Source organism: Pelodiscus sinensis, chromosome 7 (genome assembly GCF_052426305.1).
Source record: "Pelodiscus sinensis isolate ZL-2025 chromosome 7, ASM5242630v1, whole genome shotgun sequence".
Taxonomy (NCBI): domain Eukaryota; kingdom Metazoa; phylum Chordata; order Testudines; family Trionychidae; genus Pelodiscus; species Pelodiscus sinensis.
In genome coordinates this window covers 1,271,744-1,291,064 of record NC_143058.1, presented here as the reverse complement: position 1 = coordinate 1,291,064, position 19,321 = coordinate 1,271,744, and the positions used below count along the sequence as shown (strand labels likewise).

At 70.3% G+C, this 19,321-nt stretch overlaps 1 protein-coding gene across 1 annotated transcript in view; it reads left to right on the top strand.

The window, feature by feature from the left end:
- The window catches only part of SPEG (striated muscle enriched protein kinase), a 132,940-nt gene that overhangs the window by 71,894 nt on the left and 41,725 nt on the right, over positions 1–19,321 (top strand). Inside the window, exons 16-27 of the mRNA XM_089779589.1 lie at positions 123–329; positions 4,316–4,439; positions 5,449–5,621; positions 6,095–6,207; positions 6,669–6,837; positions 7,271–7,358; positions 8,443–8,643; positions 9,503–9,563; positions 9,933–10,010; positions 13,564–13,736; positions 15,182–15,208; positions 17,561–17,713. Coding sequence (XP_089635715.1) covers positions 123–329; positions 4,316–4,439; positions 5,449–5,621; positions 6,095–6,207; positions 6,669–6,837; positions 7,271–7,358; positions 8,443–8,643; positions 9,503–9,563; positions 9,933–10,010; positions 13,564–13,736; positions 15,182–15,208; positions 17,561–17,713 — 1,567 coding nt within the window. The remainder of the gene's footprint in view (positions 1–122; positions 330–4,315; positions 4,440–5,448; positions 5,622–6,094; positions 6,208–6,668; positions 6,838–7,270; positions 7,359–8,442; positions 8,644–9,502; positions 9,564–9,932; positions 10,011–13,563; positions 13,737–15,181; positions 15,209–17,560; positions 17,714–19,321) is intronic.

The following is a 19,321-nucleotide window of genomic DNA, read 5'->3' as shown; positions in this document are numbered from 1 at the left end:
GCTTGGCGGGCCGGGGCTGGGAGCCGTGGGGCAGGCGGGAGCACAGTGGGGCGGGCCGGGAGCCGTGGGGCGGGCGGGAGCCGTGGGGCGGGCGACGCCCTGAGCCAGGCCCCTGTGTGCAGACCCGGCGGACGTGACCTACACGGTCCAGCAGCAGGAGCTGGGCGCCAGCCAGTGGAGCGTGGTGGCCGCTGGCCTGCGGGAGCCCCGCTGCTCGCTGCACGGCCTGCCCAAGGGGCCACGCTTCCTCTTCCGCGTGCTCACCGCCACGGCCAGGAGCAGCAGCAAGCCCTCGCCGCCCACCGAGCCCGTGCAGCTCCTGGAGCGCGGTAAGGGGGCCGGGCGCTCAGCGCGGTGAGGGGGGGCCGGGCGCTGAGCGCGGTGAGGGGGGCCGGGCGCTGAGCGCGGTGAGGGGGGGCCGGGCGCTGAGCGCGGTGAGGGGGGGCCGGGCGCTGAGCGCGGTGAGGGGGGCCGGGGGGGCAGGGGGGGCCCGGCGCTGAGCGCGGTGAGGGGGGGCCGGGCGCTGAGCGCGGTGAGGGGGGGGGGGGCAGGGGCGCTGAGCGCGGTGAGGGGGGCCGGGCGCTCAGCGCGGTGAGGGGGGGGGGGGGGGCCCGGCGCTGAGCGCGGCGAGGGGGGGCCGGTGCTCAGCGCGGCGAGGGGGGCCGGGCGCTGAGCGCGGCGAGGGGGGGCCGGTGCTCAGCGCGGTGAGGGGGGCCGGGTGCTCAGCGCGGCGAGGGGGGCCGGGCGCTGAGCGCGGTGAGGGGGGCCCGGCCTGTCCCCGGAGCGGGGGCTCCGAAGCAAGTCGGCCAGGCCCGTCTCCCACCCTGTGCCCACGCTTGGCCCTGCGGTCCCCGGGGCCCCCTGCAGCGCCAGGGGCCAGCACCACTCTGACTCCCCGCCGCCTGTCTCTGCTCCCCCCACGATAGACGCCCAGGCGGGCAGAGGCCTCAGGAGGCCCGGGGCAGGGCCGACCCCGACTGCATCCTCACTGGCGCCCCGCTCTCCGGCCCGGCGCCGCGTCCGCACCAGCCAGGGGCTTGTGGAGCTTGGAACCCAGCCCGAAGGGCAAAGGTGTCAAGCGCCGGAGGCAGGCGTCCCTGTCCTGGCACGGCCACCGCGCTGGGCGCTTACGGGGGCCGGGTACTCGCCTGGGAAGGGCACCGCGCCGCTCGGTCTCTGGGACGGGGCAGCCCGAGCGCAGGAGCGAGCGCGGAGACGGGGCTACGGGAAGGCCTCTCGCTCCCCAAACTGCCCTGCCCTCGCGCTAGTCAGCTGGAAAGGGCAGAAATGATTGGAGCCTCCAGACCAGGCCTGGGCAAAATATGGCCCGTGGGCCGGGGCCGGCGCGGAGGCAGCGGGGAGCCCCAGGCAGGTTCCCCCGCAGCCCCGTGCCAGGCAGAGACACAGAAACCAGCCAATGGGAGCTGCTTGCTGGACTAACAGGCAGCCAAGAACCACGGCCCCTCTCCTGGGCTCAGTTATCCATGAAGCGCCTGGCCGGGCAGGCTGGGAAGCACCCTAAGCTCGGCAGGCAGGCAGGCTAGTTTGGCAGCTGGCAAGCAAGTCTCTTGGCCACAGCCTGCGTCTGGCCCCCCAGGCCTGTCCTGCCCCAACTCTCTGCCCCCCCCACCCAACATACCCCAACCCTCTTCCACCCACACCCCCTCCCAGATCTGGCCCCCCAGTCTCCTGCCCCAGATCACAGTCCCCTCCTACCCTAGGTCACATCCCAAACCCCTGCACGCCAGTCCCCTGCCCTAGGTCACAGACTCCAGTCTCCCTCCTGCACCCCGGTCCCTTCCCCCAAGCCTCCATTGTGGACCCTGCATCTCCATTGCTAGCATGGAAGAGCGCGGCCCTCGACCACTTCCCAAAAGCTTGGAGCGGCTCCCGTCAAAAATGGTTGCCCAGCCCTGCCCCGGAGTGTGTGAAACGCCCTCGGACGTGGGGCTGCTTCTCCAAAGCACCCGTGCAAACCCTGCCGGGAGGCGTGTGCTGTGGATCCGAGTCCCACACATCCGGCCACACTCGCTCAGCCGCGGCGCCGAGCCCAGAGTGCCCCCGGCCTATCGCCTCCGGACGGCTGCTCGCAGCGGGGCTGCCCGCGGGTAGCGCTGGAGGGCTGCGCAGTGAAGTGCCGCGTTATGGGCCGTGACCCCTTTGTGACGGCGCGTTGGGGGTCCCCCGTCTCCTGCACCCCGAAATGGCACAAACAGACTGCACCAGCCGGTGGAATAGAGGAAGTTTATTGCCTCTCCAGGATACAGCACAGCACAGATGGAATCTGGTCACAGAGCTGGGCTAGGATGCCTCAGGCCCCCTTGAGTTGGGGGGAGACTGGGCCCCTAAACTCCAGCTCCTCTCCCTAGGCTCTCCTCCATGCTCCCAGCCAGCCACTAACTAACCCCTCTTCCAGCCCTGCCCCCCAGCCAGGGCAGCATCCACCTTCCTTTGTTCCTCTCCATGGGGGGTGTCTGGCCACTGGTTCAACAAGTTTGGCATCACCTCTGCCTAGTGAGGTTTTCCCTGCTGGGTCTTGCTCCAGACAGCAGGGGTCACCACAGCCCAGCAAGTACCCCCACTACGTCACACCCCTGCGGCCCGGCCCCCCTTCCGGGAGCAGAAAGGGCCTTTCCCTCCCCCGCGCTGCCCCAGCCGGAGCAGTGTGTCCACAGCTGACTCCAGGGAGGGCCGGGCGGACGGGGTTCTAGGTGTGAGGCGAGGGCCTGGTGTGAGTGTGATATCGCGTCTCTGCAAGGACGAGGCGAGAGTGAAAACTGCCCGAGCAGTGAGTGCAAAGGCCACTGGGTCAGATGTTCTTTCTAAAAAGCCACAAGCACAGCAAACCGCCGACTGGCTAGGAGCCCACCAAAGCAGCCCCGCGCCCCGCGGTATTGTCGGCCCGCCCCGCCCCGCGCCCCGCGGTATTGTCGGCCCGCCCGCGCCCCGCGGTATTGTCGGCCCGCCCCGCGCCCCGGTATTGTCGGCCCGCCCCGCGCCCCGCGGTATTGTCGGCCCGCCCCGCGCCCCGCGGTATTGTCGGCCCGCCCCGCCCGCCCCGCGGTATTGTCGGCCCGCCCCGCCCCCGCCCCGCGGTATTGTCGGCCCGCCCCGCGCCCCGCGGTATTGTCGGCCCGCCCCGCGCCCCGCGGTATTGTCGGCCCGCCCCGCGCCCCGCGGTATTGTCGGCCCGCCCCCCGCCCCGCGGTATTGTCGGCCCGCCCCGCGCCCCGCGGTATTGTCGGCCCGCCCCGCGCCCCGCGGTATTGTCGGCCCGCCCCGCGCCCCGCGGTATTGTCGGCCCGCCCCCCCCCCCGGTATTGTCGGCCCGCCCCCCCGCCCCGCGGTATTGTCGGCCCGCCCCGCGCCCCGCGGTATTGTCGGCCCGCCCCGCGCCCCGCGGTATTGTCGGCCCGCCCCCCCCCCCCCCGGTATTGTCGGCCCGCCCCCCGCCCCGCGGTATTGTCGGCCCGCCCCCCCCCCCCCCCCCCCCCCCCCGGTATTGTCGGCCCGCCCCGCGCCCCGCGGTATTGTCGGCCCGCCCCGCGCCCCGCGGTATTGTCGGCCCGCCCCCCCCCCCCGGTATTGTCGGCCCGCCCCGCGCCCCGCGGTATTGTCGGCCCGCCCCGCGCCCCGCGGTATTGTCGGCCCGCCCCGCGCCCCGCGGTATTGTCGGCCCGCCCCGCCCCCCCCCGGTATTGTCGGCCCGCCCCGCCCCCCCCCGGTATTGTCGGCCCGCCCCGCCCCCCCCGGTATTGTCGGCCCGCCCCGCGCCCCGCGGTATTGTCGGCCCGCCCCGCCCCCCCCCCCGGTATTGTCGGCCCGCCCCGCGCCCCGCGGTATTGTCGGCCCGCCCCGCCCCCCCCCCGGTATTGTCGGCCCGCCCCGCCCCCCCCCCGGTATTGTCGGCCCGCCCCGCGCCCCGCGGTATTGTCGGCCCGCCCCCCGCCCCGCGGTATTGTCGGCCCGCCCCGCGCCCCGCGGTATTGTCGGCCCGCCCCGCCCCCCCCCCGGTATTGTCGGCCCGCCCCGCGGTATTGTCGGCCCGCCCCGCGCCCCGGTATTGTCGGCCCGCCCCGCGGTATTGTCAATGTACTCGGGGTGAAATACGTCCCGGGCGACGGGTGTCGGGGTGAAATACGTCCCAGCCGCAGGGCGGTGGCCATACGGGTGTTCCAGGGCCCCAGCGCAGAGCAACGGGGGGACCAGCCGGCCCTGCTGGGGTCTCGTTCCTGCTGCAGCCCCTTGGTACCCAGGGGAGAGGGGGTCAGGCCCGGGCAGCGGTTGCCGTGGTGACCGGGGGCTGTGTTGGCAGGTCCCTACCTGGAGGAGGCCCCCGTCATCCTGGACAAGCCGGACGTGGTGTACGCAGTGGAGGACCAGCCGGCCACCATCACCGTCACCCTCAACCACGTGGAGGCCACGGTCACCTGGACGAGGTGGGGCGCAGTGTGGCCAGGCGGCTGTGGCAGAACCCCGGCCCCTGAGCCCCCCTGCTCCCTCTTGGGAACCCTCCAGTTCCTCCCAGCACCCCGAACCCCACTGAGCTGGGCACCGCTGGGGAGAGCGCCTGGCTACTCCGGCCCCAGCCTCGCCTGGGGGGTGCTGGCGGGGGGAGCTTCCGGGCTCTCCAGGACAGGGTGCTGGGGGGGCAGGGTGCTGGTTGTGGGGCTCGCCTGGTTTCTCCAGCAGGGGCGGTGTGGGGGGCGGGCGCTGGTTGTGGGGCTCGCCTGGTTTCTCCAGCAGGGGCGGTGTGGGGGGCGGGCGCTGGTTGTGGGGCTCGCCTGGTCTCTCCAGCAGGGGCGGTGTGGGGGGCGGGCGCTGGTTGTGGGGCTCTCCCGGTCTCTCCAGCAGGGGCGGTGTGGGGGGGGGGGCGCTGGTTGTGGGGCGCTCCCGGTCTCTCCAGCAGGGGCGGTGTGGGGGGCGGGCGCTGGTTGTGGGGCTCTCCCGGTCTCTCCAGCAGGGGCGGTGTGGGGGGGGGCGCTGGTTGTGGGGCGCTCCCGGTCTCTCCAGCAGGGGCGGTGTGGGGGGCGGGTGCTGGTTGTGGGGCGCTCCCGGTCTCTCCAGCAGGGGCGGTGTGGGGGGCGGGCGCTGGTTGTGGGGCTCTCCCGGTCTCTCCAGCAGGGGCGGTGTGGGGGGCGGGCGCTGGTTGTGGGGCGCTCCCGGTCTCTCCAGCAGGGGTGGTATGGGGGGCGGGTGCTGGTTGTGGGGCGCTCCCGGTCTCTCCAGCAGGGGTGGTATGGGGGCGGGCTCTGGTTGTGGGGCGCTCCCGGTCTCTCCAGCAGGGGCGGTGTGGGGGGCGGGCGCTGGTTGTGGGGCGCTCCCGGTCTCTCCAGCAGGGGTGGTATGGGGGGTGGGCGCTGGTTGTGGGGCGTTCCCGGTCTCTCCAGCAGGGGGTGCTGTGGGGGGCGGGCGCTGGCCAGTGACGGGCGGTTCCTTCCCTGGCAGGGGCGGGGTGGCGCTGGGGGAGCAGGCTGGCGAGCACGAGATGATCATGGCGGACGACGACCAGCACTGCCTGCGGCTCTGCCGGGTGCGCCGTGGGGACGCCAGGGAGCTCACCTGCCAGGCGAGCAACAGGCACGGGGTGGACAGCTGCTCCATCGGCCTGCAGCTGGCAGGTATGTCACAGCCCCAGCTGAGCCACACCCGTCCCCCTTGCGGGGGGCGGAGCCTGGGCGGAGCCACACCCGTCCCCCTTGTGGGGGGCGGAGCCTGGGCGGAGCCACACCCGTCCCCCTTGCGGGGGGCGGAGCCTGGGCGGAGCCACACCCGTCCCCCTTGTGGGGGGGCGGAGCCTGGGCGGAGCCACACCCGTCCCCCTTGTGGGGGGTGGAGCCTGGGCGGAGTCACACCCATTGCCCTTGTGGGGGGCGGAGCCTGGGCTGAGCCACACCCATCCCCCTTGTGGGGGGTGGAGCCTGGGCGGAGCCAGGCCAGGAGGAACCTGGGTAGAGAAGACACACCCCTCCAGGTAGGGGGCGGAGCCTGGGCATGAGTGGTCCCCCCCCCAACCAGGGGGCAGAGCCAGGGCGAGAGGGCAGCTGCCAGCTCCTGCCTGCACCCTGGAGGTGGAACGTCTGTTGGTCCCCAGAGGCGCCGCGCTTCGAGTCCATCATGGAGGACCTGGAGGTCCGGGAGGGCGAGACGCCGCGCTTTGCCGTGGTGGTGGAGGGCAGGCCGCTGCCCGACATCATGTGGTACAAGGTGAGCCTGGGGGCGAGGGGGACCCAGAGCCCCCGGTCAGTGGAAGGGCCTGCCCCCAGCCCTGCCCTCCTACCCTGCCGGTGCCCCCCACTCCCGCCCCCCAGCCCTGCCGGGGCCCCCACTCCCGCCCTCCAGCCCTGCCGGGGCCCCCCACTCCTGCCCTCCAGCCCTGCCGGGACCCCCACTCCCGCCCCCCAGCCCTGCCGGGGCCCCCACTCCCGCCCCCCAGCCCTGCCGGGGCCCCCACTCCCGCCCCCCAGCCCCTGCCAGCCCTGCCCTGGCCCTCCCGTGCTCCTAGACCTGCTTCCCAGCTCTGCGGGTGCCTGTGTTCCCAGCCCGGCCCCCACCCTGCTAGTCCTCCTCCGTCCCACCTCGCAGGGTACAGGGGCAGGTGCCGGGTGCTCCTGGGTGGGGGCCCTGGCTCCTTGCGCCGGGCGGCCTGACGCCGGCGCTGCCCCCAGGACCAGGCGCTGCTGGCGGAGAGCGGCCGTCTGACCTTCGTGTACGACGAGAACGAGTGCTCCGTGGTGCTGCTGGGTGCCACGGCCCAGGACAGCGGGGTCTACACCTGCACCGCCCGCAACCTGGCCGGCGAGGTGTCCTGCAAGGCCGAGCTGCTGGTGCACGCAGGTAGGGCTCTGCCAGCGCCGCGGGGCAACGGCCGTCTGCCCCGGCGCCCATCCCCTGGGCCTCTGGGCGCCATCGCGGGGCACTGGGTGTTATTCCCCTCCCCCCATACCCGCTCAGCCCAGGGGAGGGCCAGGCTCACCCCCCCTGCCCTGGGCTCCTGAGCAGAGAGGCCCAGCGGGGGCCTGGGGCCCCCCACACTGACTGGCAGTTGCTGGCTGGGGCTGGGGCTCCCCTTCGCCGTCGCTGCTGGGGAGTGGGGGAGAGCCCCCCCCCAGTCCCAGATACCCCGTGTAGTCCCCCAGGCTGCCCAGAGGCTCTGGCCGCCTCCTCTCCCATCTGCAGCATCGGGGAACAGGCCTCGGGCGCCCGGGTGTCCTCTGCCCCCCCACTGCTGCTGCCTGGCCCCTCCCCTCACGCCGGTCTTGCCTTGCAGCCCAGCCGGAGGGGGCCGCGAGGGCGGAGGAGGGGCACCCGGCCAGGTGGCTGACGGACGAGTACGAGGTGCACGAGGAGATCGGGAGGTGAGGCTGAGGGCATGGGTGGGGGGGCAGGCTGCAGACACCCCCCGGCCCGGCTCCCAGGCTCCGGAGCAGCTCCGGCCTCTCTCCTGAGCCTGCCGGTGCCGGCCCGGGGGCGCTAGTGGGGGGGGTGCCTGGCGGCACAGGGCTGGGCTGGATGGGCCATTGGGCAGGACCAGGATGACTGTTCCAAGGCCCTTAGTCACCACTGTGAAGGAGGGACACAGCTCTGCCCCCCCCCCCCCCCCCCCCCCCCCCGCTCCCGGCCAAGGCCCCTGTTCTTACAGCTACAGGCCAGCAGGGGTCACCCACAGCGCACGCAACAGCCAGTGAATGCCCGGCCAGACAGGACTCACCACAGGAGTGTACAGCCCCCCCCCCCAGAGTGTACAGCCCCCCCCCCAGAGTGTACAGCCCCCCCCGCAGAGTGTACAGCCCCCCCCAGAGCGTACAGCCCCCCCCGAGTGTACAGCCCCCCAGAGTGTACAGCCCCCCCCCCCCCCCAGCCCCCCCGAGCGTACAGCCCCCCCGAGCGTACAGCCCCCCCCAGAGCGTACAGCCCCCCGAGCGTACAGCCCCCCCCCGAGCGTACAGCCCCCCCCGAGCGTACAGCCCCCCCCGAGTGTACAGCCCCCCCCCCCCCCCGCCGAGCGTACAGCCCCCCCCGAGTGTACAGCCCCCCCCCCCAGAGTGTACAGCCCCCCCCGCCCCCCAGAGTGTACAGCCCCCCCGAGTGTACAGCCCCCCCCAGAGCGTACAGCCCCCCGCAGAGTGTACAGCCCCCCCCCCCGAGTGTACAGCCCCCCCCGAGCGTACAGCCCCCCCCCGAGAGCGTACAGCCCCCCGCAGAGTGTACAGCCCCCCCCGAGCGTACAGCCCCCCCCCCAGAGTGTACAGCCCCCCCCCCGAGCGTACAGCCCCCCCCCCCAGAGTGTACACCCCCCCACTATGTCACAGCCCCTGGGGTCCTGCAATCCCTCCAGCCTCTCCATTGGTGCCACCCCACATCCCAGACTCCTGCCAGCCCCTGCCCGCTGCCTGCCAGTCCCCCCCGGCGCCCCCCAGCTGTCACTCTCCGGTGCTGCAGGGGAGCGTTCTCCTACGTGCGGCGGGTGACGGAGAAGAGCAGCGGCCTGGCCTACGCAGCCAAGTTCATCCCCTGCCGGGCCAAGGCCAAGGCGTCGGCGCGCAGGGAGCTGCAGATCCTGTCCCAGCTGGACCACGAGCGCGTCCTCTACTTCCACGACTCCTTTGAGAAGAAGAACGCCGTGGTCATCGTCACCGAGCTGTATCCTGCGGGCAGGGGCCGGGCGCGGGCGGGGAGCGGCCCCACGCCTGCGCTGCATCCCGCCAGGCTCTGGGGCACTGCCCCATGGAGGCTCGCAGCATTGCAGACCCCAGCGTGGAGTCTGACGTGGCAGTGACAGGGCGGGCCGTGGGGCAGGGGAAGCGCGCGGGGGCGGGTCCCGGCAGGGCGCGGCAGCGCGGGGGAAGCGCGCGGGGGCGGGTCCCGGCAGGGCGCGGCAGCGCGGGGGAAGCGCGCGGGGGCGGGTCCCGGCAGGGCGCGGCAGCGCGGGGGAAGCGCGCGGGGGCGGGTCCCGGCAGGGCGCGGCAGCGCGGGGGAAGCGCGCGGGGGCGGGTCCCGGCAGGGCGCGGCAGCGCGGGGGCAGCGCGGGGGCGGGTCCCGGCAGGGCGCGGCAGCGCGGGGGAAGCGCGCGGGGGCGGGTCCCGGCAGGGCGCGGCAGCGCGGGGGAAGCGCGCGGGGGCGGGTCCCGGCAGGGCGCGGCAGCGCGGGGGAAGCGCCTGGGGGTGGGTCCTGGCAGAGCGTGACTACGTGGGGGAAGCACTTGGGGGGCGGGTCCCGGCAGGGCGCGGCTGCGAGGGGAAGCGCCTGGGGGTGGGTCCTGGCAGAGCGTGACTACGTGGGGGAAGCACTTGGGGGGCGGGCCCCGGCAGGGCGCGGCTGCGTGGGGGAAGCGCGCGGGGGTGGGTCCCGGCAGCGTGGGGGAAGCGCCTGGGGGCGGGTCCTGGCAGGGCGCAGCTGGGGCCAGGTCCCGGCAGGGCACAGCTGGGGCCAGGTCCCGGCAGGGCACAGCTGGGCAGCTGTGGTTCGTGCTGTGACCCCCGTTCTCCTTGACGCTCCCCAGCTGCACGGCCGAGGAGCTGCTGGACAGGATGGTGAGGAAGGCCTCGGTGTGCGAGTGGGAGGTGAGTGCGTCCCCTGAGAGCCAGGAGGGGGTCAGGGGCTGCCCTGCTGATTAGCAGTGTGCCCGCAGCTGGCGGCAGGTGTGTGTCTACTGGTGGTGCACAACTGCACATGCCTCGGTGCACCAAACAGTGTTTATTCTGCACATGTACTGAACGAATTAGAGGGAACATTGGCTGGGACCCGTCCTTACAGGCCTCATCAGCCTCCTGCTCAGTTCTGCGGGCTGGGAACTATGGGGGCAGGGACCTCGGACTGACCTAGAGCCCAGCATGGAGCCCGGGGCAATTATCTGGGTCCCACCCCCTGGGGAGAGGGCTCATGGGACCTGTCCCGGGCAGCGCTGCCTGAGCCTCTCTCTTCTCTGGCAGATTCGCTCCTACATGCGGCAGCTCCTGGAGGGGCTCAGCTACCTGCACACCTGCCGCATCCTGCACCTGGACGTCAAGGTGAGTGGGGTGCAGAGCCCCCCCCCGTACCCCTCCGTGAGTGGGGTGCAGAGCCCCCCCGTACCCTTCCGTGAGTGGGGTGCAGAGCCCCCCCGTACCCCTCCGTGAGTGGGGTGCAGAGCCCCCCCTGTAACCCCGGTGAGTGGGGTGCAGAGCCCCTCCGTACCCCTCCGTGAGTGGGGTGCAGAGCCCCCCTGTACCTCCTGTGAGTGGGGTGCAGGGCCCCCCGTACCCTTCCGTGAGTGGGGTGCAGAGCCCCCCTGTACCCCTCCGTGAGTGGGGTGCAGAGCCTCCCCCGTGCCCCCCTGTGAGTGGGGTGCAGAGCCCCTCCATACCCCTCCGTGAGTGGGGTGCAGAGCCCCCCCATACCCTTCCATGAGTGGGGTGCAGAGCCTCCCCTGTACCCTCCGTGAGTGGGGTGCAGAGTTCTGCAGTTAGTGTCACGGAGCGTCAGCCTGGGCTTTCCTGTGGCCCCTGGGAGGGGGGTGATGGCACGTTGGGGAGCCCCCGACCCCGCACCCCCGTCCGCAGCCAGTTGTGACTCGGCTGGGCCGTAGAGTAGAAGGTTTATTGCTTCTCGCAGACACGGCGCAGCGCGGGCTCCACATTGCCCCGGAGCCAGGGCAGGCAGCCCAGCCCTCTTGGGGGGAAGAGCTCCCCGGCCCTGAACCTCCCTTCCTTGGTCTAAAACATCCTGACTCCCCCTAGCCCAGCCGAGACTGGCTCAGCTCCCCGGCCCCACCCCCAGCCTGGGGACAGTCCCTGTCTCTCTCTGGGTTGTTACCTGCCCAGGCTGGGCCGAGGGGTCTGGGCCAGGGCCCGTGGGGGAGTCAGTGGGAAGCGCAGCCCAGCCAGGTGGGGACCCAGGGGGACCAGGCAGACAGCCCCCCACTGCGTCCCAGCAGGGCTGACCGAGCCCTTCGTGGGCCTGGCGTGTAACAAGGGAGTTCTGGGGGTACCAGCGCCGGGCGTGTTGCTCAGAGGCAGGGCTGCTTGCAATGGGGGGCCCAGGCTCGGGCCCTGCCAGATCCACGGCCCTTGGGGTCCCTTCCACCGGCCTGGGGTGTTTGGTGCATTTTGTGCGTCCAGCTGTTGAAATCTGACCTGGCAGGATGCTGTAGGGGCCGGACCCACGAAGTGCAGGGGGCGGGTTGCCAGGCTATTGTGGGGCTGCAGTACCACAACCCCCGTGTCAGCTCTGCTGCGTGTGGGGCGCTGCTCCAGGCCTGGAGTCCAGCTCTGCAGGGCAGAAGGAAGGAAGGCCTGGGGCGGTGCTCCCCACTGCTCTCTGGGGCCGTGTCCAGACTCGGGTTTTTTCGGGAAAAGTAGCCTTTTCCCGAAAAAACTTCCCCTGCGTCCAGACTCAAGCCGCGTTCTTTCGAAATAATTTCGAAAGAACGCGGCTTTTCTTTCGATGGTGGTAAACCTCATTTCACGAGGAAGAACGCCTTCCTTCGAAAGAAGGCGTTCTTCAATGTAAAGAGGCCGTCTTCGAAAGAGACTCGCTGGGTGCTCCCTTTCGAAAAAGCGGATTTCTCTTTCGAAAGAAGCCTGCAGTCTAGACATAGCCTGGGCGCCCAGCGCTGGGAGGAGCAGCTCAACAGCAATGAACACACGGGTAGGGCATTGTCCCTTCGGCCCTGCTCCCCGCCGCCCCCCCGTCCCCCGCGACACGCTCCCCGCTCCCCGCCGCCCCCCGTCCGCCGTGACGCGCTCCCCGTCCCCCGCGACGCGCTCCCCGCCGCCCCCCACGACGCGCTCCCCGCTGCCCCCCGTCCCCGCGACGCGCTCCCCGTCCCCCGCGACGCGCTCCCCGTCCCCCGCGACGCGCTCCCCGCCGCCCCCCTCGCGCTCCCCCCGCCCCCCGTCCCCCGCGACGCGCTCCCCGCCGCCCCCCGCCCCCCTGCTCCCCTCCCCCCCGTCCCCCGCGACGCGCTCCCCGCCGCCCCCCGTCCCCCGCGACGCGCTCCCCGCCGCCCCCCGTCCCCCGCGACGCGCTCCCCGCCGCCCCCCGTCCCCCGCGACGCGCTCCCCGCCGCCTCCCCTCCCCCACGACGCGCTCCCCGCAACACCATCCCCACCACGTCCCCTCCATGTGACATGATCCCTGCCATGTTCCCTCTTCCCTATGTGATCCCCGCCGCATCCCATGCCCGTGACACTATCCCAGCCATGTTCCCACTGCATCCCGTATCTGCAATACCATCCCCGCCATGTCCCATCTTCGTGCCACATCCCCTCCCCGCAACATGATCCCCGCCACGTCCCCTGTTCCCTACACAATCCCCACCGCGTCCCGTTTCTGTGACTTGATCCCAGCTGTTTCCCATCCCCACTACACGATTCCCTCTATGTCCCATCTCCCCGACACGATCCCTGCCACGTCCCCTTTCTGCGATATGATCCCCGCCGCATCCCATCTCCAGGATACGATCCCCTCCATCTCCCCGCCACGACCTTTTCCCGCAATATGATCCCCACCATGTCCCATCTCCGTGACACGATTGCCACTGTGTCTCCTCCATGTGACACAATCCCCTCCACATCCCATGGCCCCTACATGATCCCCGCCACGTCCGTTTTCCGCAACACGATCCCCACCGTGTCCCATCCCCACCGTGTCTCCTCCTATCTCCGCAATATGATCCCTGCTACGTCCCATGTCAGACACCCCAGCACTCTCTGTGCCCCTCAGCGCCACCTTACACTGGGGAGAGGTTCTAACCCATCCCCCACCTCCCACAGGTTCTCCCAGTCCCACAGGACCAGTCAGAGTCCCAGGGGGATTTGCACCTCACTTCTCACCCTGTGGGCTCGCTGGGCCCGTCCTGTGGCCTCTACCAGGGAACAGAAGGAAGGCAGAGGGTGCGCGAGAAGGGGGAGAGGTGGAATTGGTCAGAGGAAGGAAATACACACTTGGGTTGCCCGGCTCCTTGTGCCGACTGGTCGCCATGATGGAACAATCTGCCGGCTTGTGGCAGTCTGGGGCCGGGCCGTGGGCAGGGTGGGTGGTTCCGAGCTGGGTCCCACGGGCGAGGCCGGGCTGAAGGCCGTTGGAGCGGTTTGCAGGGCGCGGTATCTGCACGGCTACATGGAGCCCCCCCTCCCCCCGTGCTCTCGCTGTGGCCAGCCCGTCCCTGAGGGTGTTTGGAGCCACGTGCCAGGGCTGCCCTGCTGGTGTGAGCGTGCCCGGGGGCTCACCTCACGTGGCTTGGCCCCTCCCCAGGCCCACGGTCAGCCGGGCTCATCCACTCCTGGGCCTGGCCCAACCGCTGGCAGGGGGTCTCCCAGAGCCAGCCCTGTGCCCCATGCCCAGCCCCACGCTCAGAGCTGCCAGCCCAGGCATGAGCCACACACGCAACTGGTGCAAACAGAATCAGCCACGTGGCTGCTCTCCTCAGGCCCTCGCACGGTGTGGTGTGCACTGGGTAGCGCAGGGCCCTGGCTCTGCCCCGCACCCAGCCCCACACTGGGTAGCGCTGGCCCTCACCAGGGGAGATGTGTGGCTGTTCCGGCTCCCTCTGACCCTTGTCCGCCCCCTGCTCTCCTGCAGCCCGAGAACCTGCTGATGGCAGACACCAGCAGTGACCACGTGCGTCTCTGTGATTTTGGCAACGCGCAGCGGCTGGTGCCGGAGGGGGTCCAGTACTGCACCTACGGCACCCCTGAGTTCGTGGGTCCGGAGATTGTCAACCAGAGCCCCGTGTCTGTCGTCACCGATGTCTGGTACCAGCAGCCTGTGGGCGGGGGGCATGTTGGAGCGCTGAGCCCCTGGGCTGTCCTGATGGGGCCCTGGCTGGGAGGCATGGGTGCCCCTCTTCCTCGGGGAGGGGAAGAGGGGGCCTGGGTCAGTATCGGGCAAATTGGTGGAAACTCTAGTACAGAACAGAATTGTCAGACCCAGAGATGAGCATAACTTGTTGGGAAGAGTCATCGTGCTTTCTGTAAAGGGAAATCCTGCCTCACCGATCTACTTGAGTTTCTTCAAGGGGTCAACAAACAGGTGGACAAGTGGGATCTGGTGGATCTAGTGCACTTAGGTTTCCAGAAAACCTTTGACAAGGTCCCTCACCAAAGGCTCTTAAGTAAAGTAAGTTGTCATGGGATAAGAGGGACGGTCCTTTCATGGTCTGAGAACTGGTTAAAAGGCAGGAAACAAAGGGTAGGAATAAATGGTCAGTTTTCTGAGTGGAGAGAGGTGACCAGTGGGGTCCCCCAAGGGTCTGTCCTGGAACCGTCCTATTCAACTTATTTATAAATGACCTGGAGAAAGGGATAAACAGGTGGCAAAAGGGGTAAACTTTCTGTGTACAGAAAGGTGGCAAAATGTGCAGATGATCCCAAACTGTTGAAGACGGTTCAGACCAAAGCAGACTGGGACGAGCTCCAAAAGGATCTCACCAAACTCAGTGACTGGGCTACAAACTGGCTAATGAAATGGAATGTTGGTCAATGTCAAGTAACGCGCATTGGAAAGAATAGTCCCAACTCTACATACAATATGATGGGGACTAAATTTGGCTACAGCTACTCAAGAGAGATCTTGGCGCCATTGTGCAGAGTTCTCCGAAAACACCCCTCCGTGTGCAGCGGCTGGCAGAAAAGCAAACAGGATGTTCGGAATCATTAACAAGGGGATGGAGAATAAGACAGAGAGCATCTTATTGCCTCTCTATAAAGCCATGAGACGCCCACACCCTGAAAACCCTGCGCACAGACGTGGTCTCCTCATCTCAATACAGAGCTCTTGGCATTGGAACAGGTTCAGAGAAGGGCAACTAAAATGCTGAGGGGTTTGGACGGGTCCCGTATGAGGAGAGGTTAGAAAGACGGGGACTGTTCAGCTTGGAAAAGAGGAGCCGCGGGGGCTAGGCCAGAGGTCTGTGCGATCGCGCCTGTGGAGAAAGTGACCAAGGAAAAGTTCGTTGTTTGTTCCCACAGTCTAAGGCCTGGGGCCACCCAATGAAATGAACAGGCAGCAGGTTTAAAACAAACCACAGGGAGCGTCCCTGGGCTCTGTGTGTCTGGAGGGGCGACGGGAGGGATCCCGGTTCTGTTCCCTCCCTCCGGGGCACCGGGCCTTGGCCCTGGGCTGCATGGGCCTGTGGTCGGATCTAGCCTGGCCACGCCGATGGGTTCCTGGGCTGGTAACTGTCTCCTTCTCTCCGCAGGCCGGTGGGAGTCATCGCCTACCTATGGTGAGGGCCCCTGCCCCTGGCTGTCCCCAGGACCTGCGCCCCCACCGCTCCCATGGAAACGGGCCCTGGGGCAGCCACAGTGGGACCCTCTGGCCCCCCCACCAGCCATGCAGTGCAGGGAACTGCTGCTGGGGCAAGCTAGGCCTGGTCCCCTTCCCCCGCCAGGGCTTGGCCGGCTCCATGCCCCCGGCCCCCTTCCCCTGGGCTCGGCCGGCTCCATCCCCCCGGCCCCCTTCCCCCCCGGGCTCGGCCGGCTCCATCCCCCCGGCCCCCTTCCCCCCGCCAGGGCTCGGCTGGCTCCATCCCCCTGGCCCCCTTCCCCCCCGGGCTCGGCCGGCTCCATCCCCCCGGCCCCCTTCCCCCCCGGGCTCGGCCGGCTCCATCCCCCCAGCCCCCTTCCCTCTGGGCTCAGCCGGCTCCTTCCCCCCGGGCTCGGCCGGCTCCATCCCACCGGCCCCCTTCCTCCCAGGGCTCGACCGGCTCCATCCCACCGGCCCTCTTTCCCCCAGGGCTCGGCCGGCTCCATCCCACCGGTTCCCTTTCCCCCAGGGCTCGGCCGGCTCCATCCCACCGGCCCCCTTCCTCCCAGGGCTCGACCGGCTCCATCCCCCCGGCCCCCTTCCCCCCCGGGCTCGGCCGGCTCCATCCCCCCGGCCCCCTTCCCCCCGCCAGGGCTCGGCTGGCTCCATCCCACCGGCCCCCTTCCTCCCAGGGCTCGGCCGGCTCCATCCCCCCAGCCCCCTTCCCTCTGGGCTCAGCCGGCTCCTTCCCCCCGGGCTCGGCCGGCTCCATCCCACCGGCCCTCTTTCCCCCAGGGCTCGGCCGGCTCCATCCCACCGGTCCCCTTTCCCCCAGGGCTCGGCCGGCTCCATCCCACCGGTTCCCTTTCCCCCAGGGCTCGGCCGGCTCCATCCCACCGGTTCCCTTTCCCCCACGGCTCGGCCGGCTCCATCCCACCGGCCCCCTTTCCCCCAGGGCTCGGCCGGCTCCATCCCACCGGCCCCCTTTCCCCCAGGGCTCGGCCGGCTCCATCCCACCGGTTCCCTTTCCCCCAGGGCTCGGCCGGCTCCATCCCACCGGTTCCCTTTCCCCCAGGGCTCGGCCGGCTCCATCCCACCGGCCCCCTTTCCCCCAGGGCTCGGCCGGCTCCATCCCACCGGTTCCCTTTCCCCCAGGGCTCGGCCGGCTCCATCCCACCGGTCCCCTTTCCCCCAGGGCTCGGCCGGCTCCATCCCACCGGTTCCCTTTCCCCCAGGGCTCGGCCGGCTCCATCCCACCGGTTCCCTTTCCCCCAGGGCTCGGCCGGCTCCATCCCACCGGTTCCCTTTCCCCTAGGGCTCGGCCGGCTCCATCCCACCGGCCCCCTTTCCCCCAGGGCTCGGCCGGCTCCATCCCACCGGCCCCCTTTCCCCCAGGGCTCGGCCGGCTCCATCCCACCGGTTCCCTTTCCCCCAGGGCTCGGCCGGCTCCATCCCCCCGGCCCCCTTCCCCCCCGGGCTCGGCCGGCTCCATCCCCCCGGCCCCCTTCCCCCCCGGGCTCGGCCGGCTCCATCCCCCCGGCCCCCTTCCCCCCGCCAGGGCTCGGCTGGCTCCATCCCACCGGCCCCCTTCCTCCCAGGGCTCGGCCGGCTCCATCCCCCCAGCCCCCTTCCCTCTGGGCTCAGCCGGCTCCTTCCCCCCGGGCTCGGCCGGCTCCATCCCACCGGCCCCCTTTCCCCCAGGGCTCGGCCGGCTCCATCCCACCGGCCCCCTTTCCCCCAGGGCTCGGCCGGCTCCATCCCACCGGCCCCCTTTCCCCCAGGGCTCGGCCGGCTCCATCCCACCGGTTCCCTTTCCCCCAGGGCTCGGCCGGCTCCATCCCACCGGTTCCCTTTCCCCCAGGGCTTGGCCGGCTCCATCCCACCGGTTCCCTTTCCCCCAGGGCTCGGCCGGCTCCATCCCACCGGTTCCCTTTCCCCCAGGGCTCGGCCGGCTCCATCCCACCGGTTCCCTTTCCCCCAGGGCTCGGCCGGCTCCATCCCACCGGTTCCCTTTCCCCCAGGGCTTGGCCGGCTCCATCCCACCGGTTCCCTTTCCCCCAGGGCTCGGCCGGCTCCATCCCACCGGTCCCCTTTCCCCCAGGGCTCGGCCGGCTCCATCCCACCGGTCCCCTTTCCCCCAGGGCTCGGCCGGCTCCATCCCACCGGTCCCCTTTCCCCCAGGGCTCGGCCGGCTCCATCCCACCGGCCCCCTTCCTCCCAGGGCTCGGCCGGCTCCATCCCACCGGTCCCCTTTCCCCCAGGGCACCCTGGCTTCCCTCTCCCACAGGGTGCCCCGGGCTGGCTGTGCTCACGGTGGCTCTCCTTCTGGCAGCCTGACGGGGATCTCGCCGTTCGTGGGCGAGAATGACAGGACCACGCTGATGAATGTCCGAAACTACAACGTGGCCTTTGAGGAGAGCATGTTCCTGGGGCTGACGCGGGAGGCCAAGGGCTTCCTCATCAAAGTGCTGGTGAACGACCGGCTGTGAGTACCCCCGGCTGCGCCCCCCACTGGCCCAGTCCCCCCCAGCATCTTCCCCCCCCGGCTGCGCCCCCCACTGGCCCAGTCCCCCCCAGCATCTTCCCCCCCCGGCTGCGCCCCCCGCTGGCCCAGTCCCCCCCAGCATCTCCCCCCCCGGCTGCGCCCCCCGCTGTCCCAGTCCCCCCCGGCCTCTTCTCCCCCCCCCCCGGCTGCACCCCCTGCTGGCCCAGTCCCCCCCGGCCTCTTCTCCCCCCCCGGCTGCGCCCCCCGCTGGCCCAGTCCCCCCCGGCATCTTCCCTCCCCGGCTGTGCCCCCTGCTGGCCCAGTCCCCCCCAGCATCTTCCCCCCCCGGCTGCGCCCCCCGCTGGCCCAGTCCCCCCGGCTTCTTCCCCCTTCCCCAAGCTGGGCCCCCCGCTGGCTCAGACCCCCCCCAGCATCTGCCCCCCACCCCCCGGCTGCGCCCCCCGCTGGCCCAGTCCCCCCCGGCCTCTTCTCCCTCCTCCCTGGCTGCACCCCTTGGCCCCTGGCTCCCTTGCCCCATGACCATGCCCTCGTCTCTCAACTCCCATCCTCCTGGTTCCCTCACCCCCCAGCCGCACCCTCCATGGCCGTTGCCTGCCCAGCCTCCTGGTTCCCTTGACCCCTGCCCATGCCCTCCACGGTCCCTGCTCCTGCCTGCCCAGATACTGTTGACAAAGCCTTTGTCGAAGAAGAGCGTCTAGACGACGGTCAGTATCGTCGACAAAGCCAGCCGCTTTCTCGACCGAGTCTAGATGCGCTCTTTGAGAAAGCACTTTCCATGTGTGACGTAGTGGGGGTGCTTGCTGGGCTGTGGTGACCCCTGCTGTCTGGAGCAAGACCCAGCAGGGAAAACCTCACTAGGCAGAGGTAAGGCCAAACTGGTTGAACCAGTGGCCAGACACCCCCCATGGAGAGGAACAAAGGAAGGTGGATGCTGCCCTGGCTGGGGGGCAGGGCTGGAAGAGAGTGAGTTGAGTTGCGGGCTGGGAGCATGGAGGAGTCAGCCTAGGGAGAGGGGCTGGAGTTTAGGGGCCCAGTCTCCCCCATCTCAAGGGGGCCTGAGGCATCCTAGCCCAGCTCTGTGACCAGATTCCATCTGTGCTGTGCTGTATCCTGGAGAGGCAATAAACTTCCTCTAGTCCACCAGCTGGTGCAGTCTGTTTGTGCCATTTCGGGGTGCAGGAGACGGGGGACCCCCAACGCGCCGTCACACCATGCAATGGCGCCTTTTTCCGAAAGAGCACTGTCGACAAGCGGTGTTACTCCTCGTAGAATGCGGGTTACTGCCGTCGACAGAACTGCCGCCTTCTGGCGACTTACTGTCAGCAGAACGCAGCGGTAGTGTAGACACAGGTAGCGTTTTGTCGACAGAACCCTCTGTGTCTCTGTTCTCTAGTCCTCCGGCTGACCCCTTGCATGGGTCGGGTGTTGGCCAGTCGCAGCCACACCAGCCCTGGTGTCTATCACGGGGCATGAGGGGGTCCCCAGGCCCTGCACCCCCATCCATAACCGGACGTGATATATTGGGTCCCAGGACCACAGCCTAGCACAGACTTGTGACAGGAACCAGGAGCTGTCAGTACAATCTGT